A 25167-nucleotide genomic window follows, 5' to 3' on the forward strand; every position below is an offset into this window, starting at 1 on the left:
GTCTCAGGGAGGACCAAGAAGATTCTCAGAGCCAGTGACCTTCAGCACTCATAAATTACTAATGAAACACATATGATACCAGTTCTATGTTGCCCTATTTTAAGATGAAGGATTATTATACATTATATCAAGTAAATTTCACTTATGTTTCTTTCTCAAAATTTTTTCCTTCAAATTAGGAGTATAAACGAAGTATATTTAGAAAGGTCTGGCTATCCCCCAGTACTCATGAAAGGTACAAAGTGTGCCCAAACTGTCAACAGATTCTCTCATTATTCCTTTCAAGATATATCCAAAATCTCACCACTTCTCTTTCTCTCTTCCACCTCCATAACGTCTTACTAGGATTATTGCAAGAGCCTACTAGTCTCTCTGATTCTGCCCTTGCCCCACTACAGTCCACTCTCCACACAGGAGCCCCAGTGATCACTGTAAAACACAGGAGTCAGGTCAACTCTGCTGAAAACCCTCTACTAGCTTTCCCCCATCACTTGACATAAAAGTCAAGTCCTTACAGTGATTTAGATGACCTTCCATCGTCTGTTCCCCTTAAGTTTCAAGCATTCTCCCACCTTTCCTTACTCCATTCAGCCCCAATGTCTTCCTTGCTATTCCATGAACACACCCAACATGCTCTCACTTTAGGTCCTGGGCACTTGCTGCTTCCTCAGCTTAAAAGACTCCCTCCAAATATACATAAGATTGGCTCCCTGGCTTCTTTCCAGGTTCTATTCAGTGAGGCCCTTCTTACACATGAACAGAAACTAGCAGACTTTCTCCACTGCCCAGTCCTCTCTATTACCTTTGACATGCTTTATATTTCCCATCGTGCTTATCACCACTTGACATACCACACGTATGTTTGTTTATTATTTGCATTACCTAAGTAAAATGCTAGCTCCAAGAAAGCAAAGCCTTTTTTGTTTTGTCCTTGCTCATTCCCAGCAATAGAACACAGAATAGGAGATTAGTAATGAGTATCAACAAATACTGATCACATAAATTAATGAATGAATCTTGTGATTGTTTCTTATCTTAAGTAGATGCAAGCTACTATTCCTTCAAATTGCATACCACTACATTTCAACTTTTCTTATGAGAGGTCATATTCCCTGTTGTATTAAGAATCAATTTGTACTTAGCATGAAAGTATCAAGAACCATATCTTACTTCTATTGTATCCCCTGTACCTACTAGCATCATTTCTTTCTTATAATATGTACTCAATATTTCTTAAGTTGAATTTGAAGTTATACTGAAAGATACTTTTATAATACACCTGGATCTGTTGTTATCCTTTAGCAAACAGCCCAATACCAATTCTTAAATTCTAAAGAATATTCCGCTTTTACAACCAACCAGCAAATTTAATGCAAGTGAAACAGAAAAGAGATGTAGCCTGGCTTAAAGATGTCTGACATGCATTCTGCACTGATGTGATAACTAAAGAACACATTTTGAATGATGTTAAGTCAAAAAATTTTCAGAAGATAGTAAAAACTACTTGAGGGAAAGCTGCTTCAACTTGATCCATTCAGGAGTTCTACCCAAAAACAAACAAACAGGGGCGCCTGGGTGGCGCAGTCGGTTAAGCGTCCGACTTCAGCCAGGTCATGATCTCGCAGTGCGTGAGTTCGAGCCCCGCGTCAGGCTCAGGGCTGATGGCTCAGAGCCTGGAGCCTGTTTCTGATTCTGTGTCTCCCTCTCTCTCTGCCCCTCCCCCGTTCATGCTCTGTCTCTCTCTGTCCCAAAAATAAATAAACGTTGAAAAAAAAAATTTTTTTTTAAATAAAAAAACAAACCAAAAAACCAAAACACTACACAGCACATACTTTACCTTTATAAACAAATAACTAAAAAGAAACTAATACAAAGAGATTTTTTTTCTAAGAAAACAAATTCTAGCATCAATATCAAGATAACCAACTGACCGAAAAATTTGGTACAAGTCATTAATGGGTATTTTTAACAAGCTTTTTAACAAAGGTTAAATCACCAAGAAGATACTAAATTAGGATCAATATGTTGAAAAAAAATATGCCTTGAGTTTTAGACTTTAGCCAAATCAGTTAAGTTTAAAAGGTATGATACTAAAAAGGTTAAACCATCCACCAACAAGAAAAGTCAACTCTACTCCAATTTATTCCCCAAGACTTGTGGACAAACAGGATTTTACTTTTCAGTCAAGTCTTTTGAAAACTGATAACCCATGATTACAGTAATCAAAATAATTGATAGGCTAGACTAGAACTCTCTTTTTCTAAACATAAGAAGTAACAACATTAAAAATAAGTGATACAGTAAAAATAAAGTCTTGCCTTATACAGTCTTAGCTCACCTGAGGTATGAGTCTATCCAAGTGCTCAGCTCGATTTCCATGAGAAGGGTGTGTGGATAACCATTCTGGCAACTTGGGATGACCCTGGAGGCTATCTGCAAATTCCATCTGCTGCCAAAACACTGAACTGGCTCTGACGTCCACACAAGCCTAGAACAAGAATTAAATGACAGAAAAAAATGAACTTAGTTATGAGAACATTTTTAAAAATTTATCTTTATGTCATTACATTTTAAAGGCATTTTCTACCATTATTTGCACATGATATATCTGATCAAGGACTGGTATCCAAAATATAAAAACTCAACATCCAAAAAACAAATAAACCAATTAAAAAAATGGGCAGAAGACATGAAGAGAGATTTTTCCAAAGAAGACATCCAGATAGCCAACAGAACATGAAAAGATGCCTATCATCACTTATCATCAGGGAAATACAAGTCAAAACAACAAGATATCACTTCACACCTGTCAGAATGGCTAAAATCAAAAACATAAGAAACAACAGGTGTTGGTGAAGATGTGGAGAACAAGGAACACTGGCGCCCTGTTAGTGGGACTGCAAACTGGTGTCACAGTGAGAAACAGTATGGAGACTCCTCAGAAAGTTACAAATAGAACTACTTTATGATCCAGCAATGCACCATTGGGTATTTACCCAAAAGATACAAGAGCATGAATTCGAAAGGATATTTGCACCCCTGTGTTTATAGCAACATTATTTACAATAGCCAAAATATGGAAGCAGCTCATGTGTCCATCAATTGATGAATGGATAAAGAAGATGTGGCATATATATACAAAGAAACATTATTCAGTCATGAAAAAGAATGAAATCTTGCAATTTGCAATTACATGGATGGAACTTGAAGACATAATGCTAAGTGTAGTAAGTCAGTCAGAGGAAGATGAATACCATATGATTTCACTCATATGTGGAATTTAAGAAACAAAACAGGGGCGCCTGGGTGGCTCAGTCAGTTAACTGTCCAACACTTGATTTCGACTCAGGTCACAACCTCACAGTTTGTGGGTTCAAGCCCCAGGTCAAGCTCTGTGCTGACAGCGTGAAGCCTGCTTGGGATTCTCTCTCTGCCCGTCTCTCACTTGTGATCCCTCAAAATAAATAAATAAACACTGAAAAAAAAAAGAAACAAAACAAACAAGCAAAGGAAAAAACTTGACACAAAACAAGAAACAGATTCTTTTTTTTTTTTTTTTAATTTTTTTTTTTTCAACGTTTATTTATTTTTGGGACAGAGAGAGACAGAGCATGAATGGGGGAGGGGCAGAGAGAGAGGGAGACACAGAATCAGAAACAGGCTCCAGGCTCTGAGCCATCAGCCCAGAGCCCGACGCGGGGCTCGAACTCACGGAGTGCGAGATCGTGACCTGGTTGAAGTCGGACGCTTAACCGACTGCGCCACCCAGGCGCCCCAACAGATTCTTAATTATACAAGACATACTCATACTAGAGGGGAGAAAGTGGAGGGATGGGTTAAACAGGTGATGGGGATGAAGGAATGCACTTGTGATGAGCACCAGGTGTTGTATCGAAGTGTTGAATCACTGTATTTATACACTTGAAACCAATATAACACTGTATGTAAACTGGAATTAAAAACTTAAAAAAAGCAAAAAAAAGTAGCAAGAAACAAAGAAAAAGGCATAGGAATGAAAAAAATTTTTCTATCAGTATTTTAATAAAAGAATAATATACTCATTACTTTTAAAAAAGTTCATAAAATATAGTATTAGAGAAGCCCAGAAGAGAATGCCCACCCTCTCTTTCCATGTATAACATTGACAGTACACTCACTCCCAAAGATAACCCATTATTGTCAGTATGACATATATTAAGAACACGTATTGAGGGCAAAAATCTTCCACACAAATTAGTATTTTGTTTTCATAAAAGAAAGGTTTTAAAATCTAATCCATCATGCCAAGATGGCAAAACAACATGGAAGATTTTTTGCGTCTCTACTCCATGAAATGCAGCCAGATCAACACTAAACCATCTTACACACCTAGAAAACTGACCTGAGGATTAACATAACAATTTGCAGAACCTGAACCACAGAACTAGGCAGGTACACAGCACGGAGAGGTGAACCAGAGGAGAGAGAAGCCACAGAGGGCAGGGAGCTGTTTTTACTTGCAGAGAGAGGACAGAGACAGGGGGGTGGGAGGGAGAGTATGGGAAAAGCACCCCCCACCAAAAGGAGCTGGAGAGAAAGTGGAAAAGTGGAAACAGCCACAGGGACTGAACAAAAAAGGGAGAAAGGAGAAAGTAGAGGGTTTAAATCCCATTGACTCTATAAAGAGGGGGAGCACAGTCTGAAACTCTGCAGCTCAATACCTGGCAGTGTTCTGGTGGGAAGGATGAATCCCCAAGAGCAGAGACCAAGGTCCAAGGGGTCCATGGGACACATGGGGAGTGGCAGTTCCCCTGCTGGGGACATTTGGTAGAGGCTGTGCAGCCACCCCACAGGCAAAGGTACCAGCAGACCCCGGAGAACAACCACATTCACTGGTGTTGGAACAAGGATGTTAAGAGAGAAGCCTGGAGCCAGATGTGTGTTGTGATTTTCCATAAACCCTGAAACACTGCTGCTAAAAGATCATGCAAACATTTTCTGAGGCGGGCTGGCACCCAGGGGCAGTCTCTGGGCATCAGCAGCAGCACAGTCTTGCAAACATTCCTGGGGGCAGTCCACACCCAGCCATTGCTCAGCGAGACCCTCCGCCAGAGGATCTGAGTGGGTCAAAGCCACAGTCCCTCAGAAGTGAGGTGTTGGGAAACACAGCCACATCTGAGATAAAACTCAGGATGGAGGTGCTACCTGGCAGCCTGACAGCTTAGTCACAGACAGTGCAGAAGTGGGGAGGGGACACAAGCCGGAGACTAAGGAGGGGTGCTTGACTGCCAGTTGTGGAGAGCACAGAGTTCTGATACTAGAGACTGGGTAGCAGGGTGACACCATTTTCACCCCTCCCATGCATGCACATACATGCCTAAACACACCACAGCAATCCACCCCAGTAAGCTAAGCAGCACCATCTAGTGGAGAACTGAGCCATTACACTAAACCCCGCCCAACTGGGCCAACAGTGCTCTTGACAAACACAAGACTCTCAACCTGCTTAGTTTACAGACTATAAACTGCTTCATAGCTTGACTTCTACGGGAAACCAGTTGTATCATTCTTAACTCTGTTTGCTGGTCCTTTTATTCAATTTTTTTCTCTTTTCTCATTTTTGAATACAGAAAGAATTTATTTTTATTTTCCATTATTATTAAAAATAAGATTTTTCTTTCACTTTTTTCTACTATATTTTTTACTTTTCATAAATTTTTAAAATTCTATTTTACTTTCATCATTTCATTTTATTTTATCGTATTCATTTTTCAAATTTTCAAACGTTTTCCTTTTTCCTTTCTTTTTCTTTTGTCTTTGTTATCTTTTCTTATCTTTCCCTTTTTTCTCTAATCTGTCCAGCTTGTTTCAACAACCAGACCAAAAGACACTGAGGATCTAACATCCTTTATTTGATTTCTTTGAACGTTTTTAATTTTTTAATTTTAAGGGTTTTTTTTTCTTTTTTACTTTATTAATTCCTTTTTTTTCCCCTTCAAAATGACAAAGCAAAGCAATTTACCACAAAACAAAGAAAAGGAAGAAATGACAGCCAGGGACGTAATGAATACAGATACAAACAAGATGTCTGAACCAGAATTTAGAGTCACAATAATAAGAATAGTAGCTAGGGTTGAGATAAGATTAGAATCCCTTTCTGCAGAGATAAAAGAAGTAAAGCTACTCAGGATGAAATAAAAAATGCTATAAATGAGCTTCAATCTCAAATGGATACCACAGGGGCAAGGATGGATCAGGCAGAGCAGCAAATCAGCAATACAGAGGAAACTTAGGGAGAAAATGAGGCAGAAAAAAAAAGGGAGACTAAGGCAAAAGAGCATGATATAGAAATTAGAGAACTCAGTGACTCATCAAAAAGGAATAATATCAGAATCATAGAGGTCCCAGAAAATGAGAAGAGGGGAAAAGGGGTAGAAAACTTATGTCAGCAAATCAAAGTGGAAAACTTATCTAACCAGGGTAAAGACACAGATATCAAAATCCAGGAAGCAAAGAGGACTCCCATTAGATTCAACAAAAACCGACCATCAGCAAGGCATATCATAATCAAATTCACAAAATACTGAGGCAAGGAAAGAATCATGAAAGTAGCAAGGGAAAAAAAGTCCTTAACCTACAAGGGAAGACAGATCAGGTTTGCAGCAGACCTATCCACAGAAACTTGGCAGGCCAGAAAGGAGTGGCAGGATATATTCAATGTGCTGAATTGGAAAAATATTCAGCCAAGAATTCTTTATCCAGCAAGGCTGTCATTCAAAATAGAAGGAGAGATGAAAAGTTTCCTAGACAAACAAAAATTAAAGGAGTTTGTGACCACTAAACCACCCCTGCAAGAAATTTTAAGGGGGACTCTCTGAGGGGAGAACAGACAGAAAAAACAAAAACAACAAAACAAAACAAAAAAACTACAGTCCAAAAGCAAAACAGATTAGAAAAGACCAGAGAACACCACCAGAAACTCCAACTCTATAGGCAACATAATGGCAATAAATTCATATCTTTCAGTACTCACTCTAAGCGTCAATGGACTAAATGCTCCAATCCAAAGACACAGGGTAACAGAATGGATAAGAAAACAAGTTCCATCTATACGCTGTTTACAAGACACCCACTTTAGACCTAAAGGCAACTTCAGATTGAAAGTAAGGGGATGGAGAACCATCTATCATGCTAATGGTCAACAAAAGAAAGCCGTAGTACCCACACTTGTATCAGAAATCTAGATTTTAAAATAAAGACTGTAACAAGAGATGAAAAAGGGCATTATATCATAATTAAGGGGTCTATCCGCCAAGAAGACCCAACAATTGTAAACATTTATGCTCCAAATGTGGTGGCACCCAAATATATAAATCAATTAATCACAAACATAAATAAATGCGTTGATAATAATACCATAATAGTAGGGGACTTCAATACCCCACTTACAGAAATGGACAGATCATCTAAACAAAAAGTCAACAAGAAAACAATGGCTTTGAATGACACACAGGACCGGATGCACTTAACAGATATATTCAGAACATTTCATCCTAAAGCAGCAGAATACACATTCTTCTGCAGTGCACATGGAATATTCTCCAGAAGAGATCACATACTAGGACACAAATCAGCCCTCAACAAGTACAAAAGATTGAGATCATACCATGCATATTTTCAGACCACAATGCTATGAAACATGAAATCAACCAGAAGAAAAAATTTGGAAAGATAACAAATATTTGGAGACTAAAGACCATCCTACTAAAGAATGAATAGGCTAACCAAGAAGTTAAAGAGGAAATTAAAAAGTACACGGAAGCCAATGAAAATGATAACACCACAGCCAAAACCTCTGGGACACAGCAAAGGCAGTAATAAGAGGAAAGTATATAGCAATCCAGGCCTTCCTAAATAAGGAAGAAAGGTCTCAGATACACAACCGAACCTTACACCTCAAAGACCTGGGAAAAGAACAGCAAATAAAACCCAAAACTGGCAGAAAACAGGAAATAATAAAGATTAGAGCAGAAATCAATACTATCGAAACCAAAAAAAAAAAACAAACAAAAAAAAACCCACCACAAAACAAAACAACAACAACAAAAAACATAACTGATCAATGAAACCAGGAGCTGGTTCTTTGAAAGAATTAAAAACACTGATAAACCCCTAGCCAGTGTGATCAAAAAGAAAAAAGGACACAAATAAATAAAATCAAGAATGAAAGAGGAGAGATCACAACAAACACAGCAGAAATACAAACAATAAGAATATATTATGAACAATTAGACATCAATAAAATGGGCAATCTGGAAGAAATGGACAAATTCCTAGAAACATATTAACTACCAAAACTGAAACAGGAGGAAATAGATAATTTGGACAGACCCATAACCAGTAATGAAATCAAATTAGTAATCAAAAATCTCCCAAAAAACAAGAGTCCAGGGCCAGATGGCTTTCCAGGGGAATTCTACCAAACATTTAAAGAACAGTTATCACCTATTCTCTTGAAGCTTTTCCAAAAAATAGAAATGGAAGGAAAACTTACAAACTCTTTCTGTGAAGCCAGCATTACCTGGATTCCAAAAACAAAGACCCCACTAAAAAGGAGAACTACAAACGAATTTCTCTGATGAACATGGACTCAAAAATCCTCAACAAGACACTAGCCAACCATATCTAACGATACATTACAAGAATTATTCACCACAACTAAGTGGGATTTATACTTGGGATGCAGGACTGGTTCAATATCTGCAAAACAATCAATGTGATACATCACATCAATTAAAGAAAGGACAAGAACCACATGATCCTCTCAATAGATGCAGAGAAAGCATGTGACAAAATACAGCCTCCTTTCTTGATAAAAACACTCAAGAAAGTAGGGATAGAAGGAGCATACCTCAAGATCATAAAAGCCATATATGTAAGACCCAATGCTAATACCATCCTCAATGGGGAAAAACTAGAGAGCTTTCCCGCTAAGGTCAGGAACAAGATAGGGATGTATACTCTCGATTGTTATCCAACATAGTATTGGAAGTCTTAGCCTCAGCAATCAGACAACACAAAGCAATAAAAGGCATCCAAATCAGCCAGGAGGGAGTCAAACTTTCACTCTTCGCAGATGACATGATACTCTATATGGAAAACCCAAAAGATTCCACCAAAAGCTATTAGAAGTGATCCATGAATTCAGAAAATTCGCAGGACATAAAATCAATGCACAGAAATCGGTTACATTCCTATACACCAATAATAAAGTCATAGAAAGAGAAATCAAGGAGCCAATCCCATTTACAATTGCACCAAAAATAAAATACCTAGGAATAAACCTAACCAAAGAGGTGAGAAATCTATATACTGAAAACTATAGAAAGCTTATGAAAGAAATTGAAGAAGACAAAAAAAAAAAAATTCCATGCTCCTAGATAGGAAGAACAAATACTGTTAAAATGTCAATATTACCCAAAGCAATCTACATATTCAATGCAATACCTATCAAAATAACACCAGCATTCTTCACAGAGCTAGAACAAAAGACCCTGAATAGCCAAAGCAATCTTGAATAAGAAAAACCAAGCTGGTGGCATCACAATCCCAGACATCAAGATGTATTACAAAGCTGTAATCATCAAGACAGTATGGTAATGGCACAAAAACAGACACTCAGATCAATGGAACAGAAAAGAGAACCCAGAAGTGGACCCACAAACGTATGGCCAACTAATCTTTGACAAAGCAGGAAAGAATATCCAATGGAATAAAGACAGTCTCTTCAGCAAGTGGTGCTGGGAAAACTAGATAGCGACATGCAGAAAAATGAACCTGGACCACTTTCTTACACCATACACAAAAATAAACTCAAAATGGATGAAAGACCTAAACACAAGACAAGAAGCCATCAAAATCCTAGAGGGGAAAGCAGGAAAAACCTCTTTGACCTCGGCCACAGCAACTCTTTATTCAACATGTCTCCAGAGGCAAGGGAAACCAAAGCAAAAATGAACTATTGGGACCTCATCAAAATTAAAAGCTTCTGCACAGTGAAGGAAACAATCAGAAAAACTAAAAGGCAACTGATGGAATGGGAGAAGATATTTGCAAATGACCTATCAGATAAAGGGTTAGTATCCAAAATCTATAAAGCACTTATCAACCTCAACACCCAAAAAACTAACCCAGTGAAGAAATGGGCAAAAGACATGAATAGACACTTCTCCAAAGAAGATATCCAGATGGCCGACCAACACATGAAAAAATGCTCAACATCACTCATCAGGGAAATACAAATCAAAACCACATTGAGATACCACCCCACACCTGTCAGAATGCTAACATTAACAACTCAGGCAACGACAGATGTTGGTGAGGATGGGAAGAAAGAGGATCTCTTTTGCACTGCTGGTGGGAATGCAAACTGGTGCGGCTACTCTGGAAGAAAGTATGGAGGGTCCTCAAAAAACTAAAAATAGAACTACCCTACAACCCAGATACTGCACTCCTAGATATTTATCCAAGGGATACAGGTGTGTTGTTTCGAAGGAGGCACATGCACCCCAATGTTTATAGCAGCGCTATCGACAATAGCCAAAGTATGGAAAAAGTCCACATGTCCAACAACAGATGAATGGATAAAGAAGATGTGGTATATATATATATACATACAATATAGTATTACTCGGCAATCAAAAAGAATGAAATCTTGCCTTTTGCAACAAAGTGGATGTATCTGGAGTGTATTATGCTAAGCGAAATTAGTCAGAGAAAGACAAATATCATATGACTTCACTCCTATAGGACTTTAAGATACAAAACAGATAAACATAAGGGAAGGGAAGCAAAAATAATATAAAAACAGGGAGGGAGACAAAACATAAGAGACTCTTAAATATAGAGAACAAACAGAATTGCTGGAGGAGTTGAGGGAGGGGCTATGGGCTAAGGCTTAAGGAATGTACTCTTGAAATCATTGTTGCACCATGGGCTAACTAACTTGGATGTAAATTATAAAAAATAAATAAATTATTAGATAAAAAACAAAAGAAAATAACAAGAATATGTTAATGCATATACAATATAGAAATATGTAAACTGCGAAATCAATAACATAAGGTGTGGTGGGGGAGGAAAAGTAAAAGCATAGGGTTTTTGTATGTAACTCTTATCAGCTTAAAATAAGCTATTTTAACTATAAAACATTTTATGTAAGTCCCACGTTAACCACGGAGTACCTATATAAGATACACAAAAGAAAGACAGGAATCAAAGAATATCAATACAAATATCAGCAAACCACAGTGACAAAAGGACTAAAGAACTATTAAGACAAAGAGAAAACAATTAAAATAGCAACAGTAAGTTCTTTCCCTATTAGTAATAACTTTAAATGTAAATGCATGAAACTTCTCACTCAAAAAATAATGTCTGAGAGAATTAAAAAATAGATCTAACCAAATGCAGTCTACCAGAGACTCATTTAAGATATAAGGACACAATGGAGATTCCTCAAAAAACTAAAAATAGAACTACCCTACAACCCAACAATTGCACTACTAGGCATTTATCCACGGGATACAGGTGTGCTGTTTCAAAGGGACACATGCTCCCCCATGTTTATAGCAGCACTATCAACAATAGCCAAAATATGGAAAGAGCCCAAATGTCCATCAATGGATGAATGGATAAAGAAGATGTGGAATATATATACAATGGAGTATTACTCGGCAATCAAAAAGAATGAAATCTTGCCATTTGCAATTGTGTGGATGGAAGTGGAGGGTATTATGCTAAGTAAAATTAGTCAGAGAAAGAAAAAAATGATATGATTTCACTCATACGAGGACATTAAGAGACAAAACAGGTGAACATAAGGGAAGGGAAATGAGAATAATATAAAAACAGGGAAGAGGACAAAACAGAAGAGACTCAAAAATATGGAGAACAAACTGAGGGTTACTAGAGGGGTTGTGGGAGGGGGGATGGGCTAATGGGTAAGGAATCTACTCCTGAAATCATTGTTGCACTATATGCTAACTAATTTGGATATAAATTTTTTTTTCCAATGTTTTTTTTTTTATTTTTATTTTTGGGACAGAGAGAGACAGAGCATGAACGGGGGAGGGGCAGAGAGAGAGGGAGACACAGAATCGGAAACAGGCTCCAGGCTCTGAGCCATCAGCCCAGAGCCCGACGCAGGGCTCGAACTCAAGGACCGCGAGATCGTGACCTGGCTGAAGTCGGACGCTTAACCGACTGCGCCACCCAGGTGCCCCAGATTTTAAAAAATAAAAAATAAAATAAAAAGATACAAGGACACATACAGGTTTAAAGTGAAGGACTAGGAAAAAAATATACTATGCAATTAGTAACCAAAAGAAAGTGGAGGTGGCTATACTTAAATCAGACAAAATAGACTTAAAAACAAAAATTGTCACAAGAGAAAAGGGCCATTATATAATGACAAAAGGATCAATAAACATGGACACTATAATAATTATAAATATATATGCACCCAACATCAGAGCATCTAAATAGATAAACATTGATAGAACCGAAGGGAGAAACAGACAGCAATACGATAGCAGTGGGAGAATGCTAGAAGCTACTTTAAGTAATGCACAGAACATTCAGATAGAAAAATCAAGATGGAAACAGTGGACTTTAACACTATAGACCAAATTTATCTAATACATATATACATTAACATAAGCAGATACTCATCTTCTCAAGCATACATGGAACATTCTTCAGGACAGATCACATGTTAGGTCACAAAGAGTATCTTTTCCAGCCACAATGAAATGAAAGTAGAATTCAACACTTGAAGGAAAACTGAATATTCACAAATATGTGCAAATTAAATGACACACTCCTGAACAACCAATGGGTAAAATTAAAAATGAAAAGGTAAATTACAAAATATTTTTGCAACAAACAAAAACAAAAATACAACATATTAAAACTTACACAATGCAGTAATAGGGGAGTTTATAGCAATAAACATCTACATTAAAAAAATCCCAAATAAACAACCCAACTTTATACCTCAAGGAACTGTAAAAAGAAGAAGAAAGTAAGTACAAAGTTAGCAGAAGGAAGTAAATAATAAAGATTATAGGAGAAATAAACAAAATAGAGAAAAGTAAAGCCAATAGAAAAAAAATCAATGAATAACAGCTAACCTTTTGAAAAGATAACTGAATTAACAAACTTTTAGCTAGAACTAAAAAAAAAAAGACTCAAATAAACAAAATCAGAAATGAAAGAGGAGACATTACAACTAAAGTCACAGAAATAAACAAGATGCTAAGAGAAAACTACAGTTACATGCCCCCAAACTGCATAATCTAGAAGAAACGGATAAATCCTGGAAACATAAAACCTACTCAGACCAAATCATTAAGAAACAGAAAATCTAACCAAACCTAAAACAAGCAAGAAGATTCAATCATCTAACAAAAAAGAAACGTCCAGAACCAGATGGGCTTCACAAATTAATTCTACCACACATCTAAAGAAGAACTGACACCAATCCTTGTCAAAATCATACATAAGAGTTGACAAGGAGGAAGCACTTCCAATCATTTTGCAAGGTCAGCAATATCTTGATACCAAAGCCAGACATTAAGAAATATTAAGAAAACTGCAGACCAAATGTCCTGATAAACACAGATGCAAAACCCCTCAATAAAATACTAGCAAACCGAACCCAAGAGCTTACTGAAAGAACTGTAGAACAGGGGGAGTGAGGAGAAATGGCAGAGTAGGAGGATCCTAAGATTATCTCCTCCCATAGATATATCAAGGCAGGAACTACATGCTGCGCAACTCACGGTGTAAATGACCTGAAGACTTACAGAACAGATCTTCCACAACTGAAGACATAAAGGGAAGGTCACAACAAGAAGGGTAGGAGGGGCACAGACACAGTAGGGAATCAAACTTATGGCATAGCAATCAGTACAGAGGAGAAATAGTAACAGGTGTGGAAGAGGTAGGGGATCAGGCCCAACATCTGGCACTTCCAACCCTGAGGACCCGAACCAAGAAGGCAAATCCCCATAACAGGTGGCTTTGAAAATCAAAGGGGCTAAATTCCAGGGGAGCCAGAAGGCTATAGGGAACCGAGTCTCTGTGCTTAAAAAGTCAGGGCCCTGTATTACTCAGTCAGAGACCCAGCACAGAAGCACCGATTTGAAAAGCATCTGTGTTATACATGAAGGTGATTTAGTGTCTGATTTTAGGATATATGCCAGAGCGGTAGGAATCTGCAGATTTCTCTGGGAACAGAAGTGATGACAGGCTCCATTCTTCTTGTCCTCCTTTAGCCTCATTGGCTGGATGTTGTAGGAACCAGTTCTGACACTCTCCATCACTGTGCTGGCACCATCTGCCCCATTTCAGCATTCCTCTACAAACCTACCCCAGCAGGTACTCCAAAGCAGCAACCGCCCTGCCACACATGGCAAGCAGCCAGGCCAGGAGCAGTGCCCCTTTGAAGTGACTGCTGTCCAGGAGAGGGGAGCAATAAATCCCACCCCCTAGCACGGCTATAGTACCTACAGCCAGGTTTCTCAGCCAGGTGACAAGCCCTGCCCACCAGTGCACCCACAGCAGTCACAGGAGGTCATCACAGACAACGAGGCTGAAGGCTGGCCCCATCTACCAACATACCCAAAGTGACTGCCACCAATCCTCAGCCAGCTGCACGAGGGGCAAGCCATGTCCACCAGCGTGCTCACAGTAGTTTCAGCCACTTGTCGTTGATGGGAAGGCTAAAGGCCAGCTCCGGCCACCAACACACCCTCAGTACTCACAACCAAGCCACAACAGGAAAATGCATTCAAGCCCACACAGGTGCATTCAAGCCCTAGAGCACCTGGTTCTGGTGACCAGGAGGGACTGTGCTGCTGGGCACTACATGACACCTTTGACATAGGCCACTACTTTCAAGACCAAGAGACATATCTGACCTAATTAATACACAGGAACAAACACAGAGTTAGACAAAACGAGAAGACAGAGGACTGTGTTCCAAACAAGAGAACAAGACAAACCCTAGGAAAAGAACTAAATGAAATGGAGGTAAGTAATCTATCTGATGAAGAATTCAATGTAATGTTCATATTCACCAGACTTGAGAGAAAAGTGGATAAACTTCAGTGAGAACTTCAATAAAGAAATATAAAATAGAAAATAGAAAATATAGAAAATATAGAAATATAGAAAATATAAAAAATATAAAAAATATAAATATAAAAAAATATAAAATATAAAATATAAAAAATATAAAAAAGAGCCAGTCAGTGCTGACCATACAATAATTGAAATGTAAAATACACTAGAGGGAATCAAACGCAGATTAGAGAATTCAGAAGAACAGATCAGCAATCCAGAAGACTGGGTAATGAAGAGCAACGAAACTGAACAACAAAAACAAACAAACAAAGAAATAAACAAAATAAATATGACAAAGGAGGAGAAATTATACAATGGGGGAAAGGCAGTCTCTTCAATAAATGGTGCTGAGAAAACTGGACAGGTACATAGAAAAGAATGAAACTAGACCACTTTCTAAAACCATACACAAAAATAAAATGGATTAAAGACCTAAACGTGAGACCTGAAAACATAAAAATCCTAGAAGAGAACACAGGCAGTAATTTCTTTAACATTGGCCATAGAAATATTTTTCTAGATATGTCTCCTAAGCCAAGAGAAACAAAAGCGAAAATAAACTCTTAGGACTACAGTAAAATAGAGAGCTTTTGTACAGAGAAGAAAACCATCAACAAAACACAAAGTCAACCTACTGAACAGGAAAAGATATTTGCAAATGATATATCTGATAAAGGGTTACTACCCAGAATACACAAAGAACTTCTTAAATACCTCCACACCAAACAAAACAAAACAAACAAACCCCTTAAATAACCCAATTAAAAAACAGGCAGAAGACCTGAATAGATCTTTATCCAAAGGCATACAAATGGTCAAAAGACACATGAAAAAGGGCTAACATCACTAATTATCAGGAAAATGCAAATCAAAACCAAAATGAGATATCACCTTACACCTATAAGTAAAGCTAAAATCAAAAATCAAGAAATAACAAGCGTTGGTGAGGACATGGAGTAAAAACAACCCTCAAACACTATTGGTGGGAATGCAAACTGTTGCAGCCACTGTGAAAAACAGTATAAAAGTTTCTCAAAAAATTAAAAACAGAAAAACCACATGATCTAATAATTCTATTACTGGCTATTTATGCAAAGAAAACACAACATTAATTTGAAAAGACACATGCACCCCAGTGTTTGCTGCAGCGTTATTTACAATGAACAAGATATAAAAGCAGCCCAAATGTTCATTGATAGATGAATGGACAAAGAAGATGTGATATATATACACACATACATACAATGCAATTATTACACAGCCATAAGAAAGGATAAGATTTTGCTATTTGTGACAACATGTAGAGAACCAGGGTGAAAAAAATTGCTAAGTGAAAAAAGTCAGATTGAGAAAGAGAAAAAGCATATAATTTCATTTAATGTGGAATCTAAAAACAAATGAATAAAATAAACAAAAAGCAGAATCAGATCTATAACTACAGTGAACAAACTGATGGTTGATGGAGAAAAGAGGGTGGGGGAATGAACAAAATGGGTGAAGGAGAATGGGAGATATAAGCTTCCAGTTATGCAATACATAAGTCACAGGAATAAAAGCCACAGCACAGGAAATATAATCAATGCTACTGAAACGTACTGTATGACAGATGGTAGCTACACTTGTGGTGAGTATGGAATAACATATAGACATATCGAATTGCTATGTTGTACACCTAAAACTAATATAACATTATGCATCAACTGTACTCAACTTAAAATTTTTTAAAATAAAAAATAAACATAGAAAATTTTATAACAAGGATATAGGTTAAGGGACCTCTGGGACATTAAGCACATTAACATTTGCATTATAGGGGTCCCAGAAGGAGGATAGAGAGAAAGAGGCAGAACATTTATTTGAAGAAATAATAGCTGAAAACATCTCTAAGCTAGGGAAGGAAACTGACATCCAGTTATAGGAAACTAAGAGAGCTCCAAACAAGATGAACACAAGGGGGTCCACACCAAGACAAATAATAATTAAAATGGCAAAAATTAAAGATAAAGAGAGAATCTTAAAAGCAGTAAGAGAAGAGCAAACAGTTATGTACAAGGTAAACTCTGTAAGGCTATGAGCTGATTATTCAGGGACATTAACACCGAACTTACATCAATGGATAGATCATCCAGACAGAAAATCAATAAAGAAACAGTGATTCTAATGACACCTTAGACCAGATGGACCTAACAGATATATACAGAACATTCCATCCCAAAACAGCTGAATACACATTCTTTTAGGTGCACATGGAACATTCTCCAACACAGATCACATGCTATATTACAATATACACCTCAATAAATTTAAGAAGATTGAAATTAAGCATCTTCCCAACCACAACAGTATGAAATTATAAATTACAAGAAAAATACTAAAAAAAAAAAACGGAAGCTAAATAACATACTACAATACAACCAATGGGTCAGTGAGGAAACTAAAGAGAAAATTTAAAAATATCTGAAGACAAATGAAAATGAAAATAAAACAGTTCAATATCTTTGGGTGACAGCAAAATCCGTTCTAAGAGAGAAGCTTATAGCGATAGGAGCCTACGTCAAGAAACGAGAAAAACAGCAAATAAATAATCTAAATTTACATCTAAAGAGACTACAAAAAGAACAAAGCAAGCCCAAAGTTAGTATAAGAAAGGAAATAATAAAGATCGCAGCAGATATAAATGGAATCTAGGAGCTGGTTCTTTGAAAAGATAAAGTCCGAAATCCTTTAGCCAGAATCATAAAAAAAAAAAAAAAAAAAAAGAAGCAGCGTCAAATAAATGAAATCAGAAATGAAAGAAGTTAAAACCAACACCACAGAAATACCAAGGATTATAAGAGACCACTATGGAAAATTACATGCCAACCAATTAAACAACGTAGGAGATGACAAGAAACTATACACAGAAGACCCTAAAGATTCTACCAAAAAACTACTAGGACTAATAAACAAACTCATAGGGGCGCCTGGGTGGCTCAGTCGGTTGGGCGGCCGACTTCGGCTCAGGTCACGATCTCGCGGTCCGTGAGTTCGAGCCCCGCGTCGGGCTCTGTGCTGACAGCTCAGAGCCTGGAGCCTGTTTCGGATTCTGTGTCTCCCTCTCTCTGACCCTCCCCCGTTCATCCTCTGTCTCTCTCTGTCTCAAAAATAAATAAACGTTAAAAAAAAATTGTTTTTTTAAATAAAAAAAATTAAAAAAAACAAACTCATAAAGTTGCAAGATACAAAATTAATATACAGAAATCTATTGCCTTCATACACACTACTAACAAAAGAGCAGAAAGAGAAATTAAGAAGACAATCCCCTTCACAACTGCATTAAAAAGAACAAAATACCTAGCATTAAATTTAACCAAAGAGGAGAATGACCTGTACTCTGAAAATGGTAAGAAATTGATTAAAGGAATTAAAGACAACACAAATAAATAGAAAGATAGTCCATGCTCATAGACTGGAGTAATTAGTATTGTTAAAATGCCCATAACTACCCAAAGCAATCTACAGATTCAATACAATCCCTGTCAAAATACCATTTCTCACAGAACTACAACAAATAATCCAAAAATTTGTATGGAACCACTTCAGACAAGAAAGTTAGCTGAAGCAATCTTGAGAAAGAACAAAGCTGGAAGTATTACAATCCCAGATTTCAAACTATACTACAAAACTATAGTAATCAAAAAGTATGGTAATGACACAAGAGTAGACACAGAAATCAATGCCCCAGAACAGCGAGCCCAGAAATAAACCCATACTTACATGGTCAATTAATCTATGACAAAGGAGGCAAGAATACAGAGTGGGGAAAAGAGAGTCTCTTCAACGAATGATGCTGAGAAAACTGGACTGCTACTTGGGAAAGAATGAAACTGTACTACTATATTACTACATATCCAAAAAGGAACTCAAAATGGATTAAAACCTAAATATAAGACTTGAATTGATAAAACTCCTACAAGAAAACATAGACAGTAATCTCCTGAACATCAACCTTAGGAATACTTTTCTGGATATGTCTCCTTCAAGGAAAACAAAAGCAAAAATAAACTGAGATGACCTCAAACTGTAAATGGTATAGGAAACCATCAACAAAATAAAAAGGTAACCTACTGAATGAAGAAGATATTTTCAAATGATACAACTGATAAGTGGATAATATCCAAATAAAAAACTCATACAATGCAATACCAAAAAAAATATCCAATCAACAAATGAGCAGAGAACCTGAATAGGTATTTTTCCAAAGAAGGCATGCAAATGGTCAACAGACACATGAAAAGATGTTCAACATCACTAATCATCAGGGAAATGTAAATCAAAACCACTATGAGATATCACCTCACACCAGTCAGATGAGTAGTATCAAAAAGGTAAGAAATAACAGGTGTTGGGAAAGATGTGAGGAAAAGGAAACCCTTCTGCATTGTTGGTGGGAATGCAAACTGGTGCAGCTACTGTGGAAACCAGTATGGAGTTTCCTCAAAAAATTAAAAACAGAAATACCATATGACACAGTAATTTCACTTCTGGGGATTTACTCAGAAAAGAAAAAATGAAAACACTAATTCACAACAGACAAGATATGGAAACAACCTAAATGTCCATTAATAGATGAATAAAGAAGACGTGGTATATATATATACAGTGGAATATTACTCAACAATTTAAAAAAATGAAATCTTGCCACTCATGGCAACATGGATGGACTCAGAGGTTATTATGCTAAGTGAAATAAGTCAGAGAGAGAATCACAAATACCATGATTTTACTTATATGGAATCTACAAAACAAAACAGATCAACAAGCAACAACAAAAAACCAGAAACGGACTCACAGAACTCATTGCCAGTGGGGGGGGGGGGGGGGTGGTAAAGGAATAGGAGAAATAGGTAAATAGGTATAAAATTCCAGTTATAAAATAAGTCACAGGGATGAAAAGTACAGCATAGGGAATATAGTTAATAAGATTGTAATAACTTTGTATAGTGACAGACTGTAATTACACGTATCATGGTGAGCACTGTGTAATGTATATAATTGTTGAATCACTATGATGTATCCTTGAAATTAATATGTCAAGTATACTTTAATTTTTTTTTAGTTTTAAAAATAAATTGTTCTAGCCTGAAAAAAAATCATACACTATGACCAAGTAAGATTTATTTTTGGGATACAAAGATGACTCAACATACAAAAATCAATTAATGTAATATACTACATTAACAAAATGAAGGATAAAAATTACATGATAATGTCAACAGATGCAGAAAAAGTATCTGACAAACTTCAACACCCTTGCATTAAAAAAAAAAAAGTCAACAAACTAGGAATAGAAGGCAATTACTTTAACATAATAAAAGTCATATATGAAGAAACCCCAGCAACCATCATATTCAATGGTGAAAAATTGAAAGCTTTTCCTCCAAGATCAAGAACACTCTTGGGGCACCTGAGTGGCTTAGTCAGTTGGGTGTCCAACCCTTGATTTCAGCTTAGGTCATGATCTCACAGTTTGTGGGTTTGAAACCCACATCAGGCTCTCCACTGACAGTGTGGAACCTGCTTGGGTTCTCTCTCTCTTCCCCTCTCTCTTTGCCCCTTCCCCACTCAAGCTCTCTCTCAAAATAAATAAATAAACATTTAAAAAATTTTTAAAAATTCTTGTTACTTTTATTCAACATAGTACCAGAACTCCTGGCAAGAGCAATTATGCAGAAAGAAAAATTAAAAAAGGTATACATATCAGAAAAAAAGAAGTTACCTGTTTGCAGATGGCATGATCTTCTATGTCGAAAACACTAAGGATGCCACAAAAGAAAACTGCTAGAATAAGTGAATTCACCAAATTACAAAAATCAACATATAAAATTCAGTTGTGTTTCTATATACTAACAACAAACTGTCTGAAAAGAAAATTAAGAAATAATCCTGTGGCACCTGCGTGGCTCAGTCAGTTAAGCATCCAACTCTTGATTTCAGATCAGGTTATGATCTCATGGTTTGTGAGATCGAGTCCCATGTCAGGCTCTACGCTGACAACACGGAACCTGCTTGGGATTCTCTCTCTCTCTGCCCCTGCCCTGCGTGCTCTCTCTCAAAATAAATAAATTAATTAAAAAAAAAAAAAAGAATCCCACTTAGCATCAAAAACAATAAAATACTTAAGAATAAATTTAACTAAGAAGGTCCAAGACTTGTATACTAAAAACCATAAAACATTAATCAAAGTAATAAAGAAGATACAAATAAATGGAAAGATACCTGTGTTCATGGATTGGAAGACAATGTTAAAATGCCCATGATATCCAAAGCCATCTACAGATTCAATATGATGTCTATCAAAGTATCGATGGCTTTTTTTATAGAAATAGAAAAAACAATCCTAGGGGTGCCTGGGTGGCTCAGTCAGTTGAATGTCTGACTCTTGATTTTGGCTGAGGTTATGATCCCACAGTCATGGGACACAATTCCAAGCCCTGTGTTGGGCTCTGCTTAAATATTCTCTCTCTCTCCCTCCCTCCCTCTACCCTGCTTGTGCTCCCTCTCTCTAAAACAGAATAGAATACGGCAATCCCAAAATTCACACAAAATCACAAAAGACCCCAAAAAGGCAAAAAAATCTTAAGAAGAAAGGCGGAGGCATCATACTTCCTAATTTCAAGATGTACTACAAAGCTACAATAATTAAAACAATATTGTCATAAAGACAGACATACATACACACCAAATGAACAGAAAGAAAGTTCAGAAATAAACTGTAGTCAAGTGATCTTTGACAAAAGTGCCAAAAATATACAACGGGAAAAGTATAGTATCTTTATCAGATGGCACTGGGAAAACTGGATATCCACATGTAAAACAATTAAATTGGACCCTCACTTTACACCACAGACAAAAATAAAATTAAATTAATTAAAACCTTAAACATAAAATTTGAAACTTGTGAAACTCCTCAAAGAAAACATAAGAGGAAAAGCTTCATGATATTGATCTTGGCAATGATTTATTGGATAAGACACCCAAAGCACAAGCAACAAAAGCAAAAACTGACACATGGGACCACATAAAACTAAAAAGCTTAAGCACAGTAAAAGAAATAATTAACAGAATGAAAAGACAACCTACAGAATGAGAAAAAATATTTGCAGACCATACAATTGATAAGGGGTTAATATTTAAATACAAGGAACTCCTACAACTCAATAGTAAAAAAACAAGTAACAGTATTAAAATTGGGCAAAACACCAGAACAGACATTTCTTCAAAAACAACATACAAATGGCCAATAGGTATACTTAAAAATGCTTAATATCACTAGCCATCAGGGTAATGCAAATCAAAACCATAATGAGAGATCACCACATCTGTCAGGATGATTATGATTAAAAACATAAAAAGTGTTAAGTGTTGGTGAGAACACAGAGAAAGTAGAACCCTAGTACACTGTCAGTGAGAATGTAAAATAGTGCAGCCACTACAGAAAACAGTATTTAGGTTCCTAAAAACAAAAATTAAAAGGTGGGTGGAGTCTGTTTGGGATTCTCTTTCTCTCTCTCTCTCTCCCGCCCCCCTCTGCTCCTCCCCCACTCGTGTGCTCTCTTTCTCAAAAAAAAAGTTTTTTTTTAATTTAAAAAGAAGGAAATCCTACCATATGCAACAACATGGATGAACCTTAAGTACATTACACTAAGTGAAATATGCCTACTCACAAAAGGACAAATACTGCATGATTCCACTTAGGTGAGGTATTTAAATAGTCAACCTCACAGAAGCAGAGGGTAGATTGTGGTCACCACGGCCAAGAGACAGGAAGAAATGGGATGTTGCTATTCAAAAGGTAGAAAGTTTCAGTTATGCAAGATGAATAAATTCTAGAGATATGCTGTACAACATTGAGTCTATAGTTACCAGTACTATGCTATACACTTAAAAATCTGTTACGAGGGTAGATCTGAGGTTAAATGTTCTTGCCACAAGAAAAAAAGAGAAAAAGTGACAATCATAGATTGAAACAAATATTTTAAAAATATTCAGCCCAACACAAATCTAATTCACTTGCCTCAATAAAAACTATGACAAAGTAAGGAACCTGTGTTTACCAAGTGTCTGGAAGTATATTAAGAAAAGATGGGATAATTTCTAGACAAGTAAAACTCTTAAAACCAGTAATGGTTACAGTTGACCAGGGAAATAAGAAAATACTTCAGTGAAATATATAAAATATTTCAGTGAAATATATTAGTCCTGGAATAATTTTTGAGGCATTATACTGGCATAATGAGAAGAGTACAGGTTTTAGAAACAGAAAGACCGGGTTCAAAATATCACTTATTTACGGGGCACCTGGGTGGCTCAGTCGGTTGAACGTCCAACTTTAGCTCAGGTCATGATTTCACGGTCTGTGAGTTCAAGCCTTGCATCAGGCTCTCTGCTGTCAGCACAGAGCCCACTTCAGATCCTCTGACCCCCTCTCTCTTCCCCTCCCCTGGCTGCACATGCACATGTGCGCTCTCTCTCAAAAATAAACACTTTTAAAACAAGCACTTATTTATTTTGACTAATAATAACTCACATGGCACTATATGCCAAGTACTGTTCTAAGCATATAACAAATATTAACTCATTGAATCATCATAACAAATTTATGAGTTAAGTACTATTACACTCATTTTACAGATCAGATGAAGAAACCAAGGCCCACAGAGGTCAAACAATTTGCTGAAAGTAACAGAACACAAGTAGACTGGTTAAAAAGTTTGTGACCTTGGACCAATAACTTAGTCTCTGGGAGTCTCAGATACATCTGTAAAAATGAAATTAAAGCAGTGGATCATTAGGATTAAATGTGATAACTTTTGTAAAATATTCAGCCCAGAGCCCAGAACCCAGAACCCAGTGGGTACCATTTCTACTCTTACTTTCCCCTGGTGAGCAACTAATATTGCAGGATGTTAGGTTTGGTCATAAGTGATGGTATTACAAATTTATAACTAAACAAGGATTTAGTTTAATTCAGCCTATAATACCAATATGCACGAATATGCATTAAGGGACATATTAATTGACAACAAATTTGTTACTATTCAATTAGAGACTCAGTGGGATATGATATTCATAAGAGTACAATAGTACTCTATTCTTACATTTGAACATTCCCCAATGTTCAATGCCAGAAAAAATGTATAAATAAACCTAGACCTAGTATATCCTACCTGTAGCCAAAGCTTTCATTAGAAATGTGATGATGAAAGTGTCTCTAAAATTTGCTCTCTATTCACCTAGACTCTGGAATAAAACTCTTGCCAGCCATAATCCTAAGAAGTGAAGTCTGACATTAGCAGTTCTGAGTCATTTTTCAGAATGCCATTAACACCGTACACTTGTCCCAGTCCCTCTGGCATCCTCGTCCGTATTCCACACAGACACGTGGTAGGTAAAACAGTCATGTGAGATAATATTACAAAGGACTGTGACAAAAGGGTGGGTGGACTCCTCAGAGGTAGAAGAATACACTGAGGCTATTTTAACGTTTATTTATTTTTGAGACAGAGAGAGACAGAGCATGAACGGGGGAGGGGCAGAGAGAGAGGGAGACACAGAATCGGAAGCAGGCTCCAGGCTCTGAGCCATCAGCCCAGAGCCCGACACGGGGCTCGAACTCACGGACCACGAGATCGTGACCTGGCTGAAGTTGGATGCTTAACCGACTGAGCCACCCAGGCACCCCTACACTGAGGCTACTTTAAAGCAAGACTTAAAGGCACCAAAACAAATATCAAAATGGTCATCTTAGGAGCAGTGCTACAGAAAGCCAAAACTGTTCCTAGTACATTAGAATATTATAAAAAGTTCCATTTCAGAAACAAATGTACCTTTATCCTCGAAGAGAAAAATCTCACTATCTGTGAGACCTTTGGCAAGTTACTTAATTTCTCTATCCCTTGGTTCCATCTGTAAGATGAGGATGATAATAGCACCTATACCTCATGTGTTAAAGAGTTA

General features: G+C 37.0%; 1 protein-coding gene across 4 annotated transcripts in view; it reads right to left on the reverse strand.

Annotated features, from left to right (window-relative positions):
* Nucleotides 1-25167, reverse strand: part of OMA1 (OMA1 zinc metallopeptidase) — an 81428-nt gene that overhangs the window by 18299 nt on the left and 37962 nt on the right. For all 4 annotated transcript variants that reach the window (XM_043575108.1, XM_043575106.1, XM_043575109.1 and 1 more), the window contains one exon: nucleotides 2339-2488. In XM_043575108.1, the coding sequence (XP_043431043.1) occupies nucleotides 2339-2488 (150 nt within the window). The remainder of the gene's footprint in view (nucleotides 1-2338; nucleotides 2489-25167) is intronic.

The sequence above is a fragment of the Prionailurus bengalensis genome, chromosome C1 (assembly GCF_016509475.1).
Source record: "Prionailurus bengalensis isolate Pbe53 chromosome C1, Fcat_Pben_1.1_paternal_pri, whole genome shotgun sequence".
NCBI lineage: Eukaryota > Metazoa > Chordata > Mammalia > Carnivora > Felidae > Prionailurus > Prionailurus bengalensis.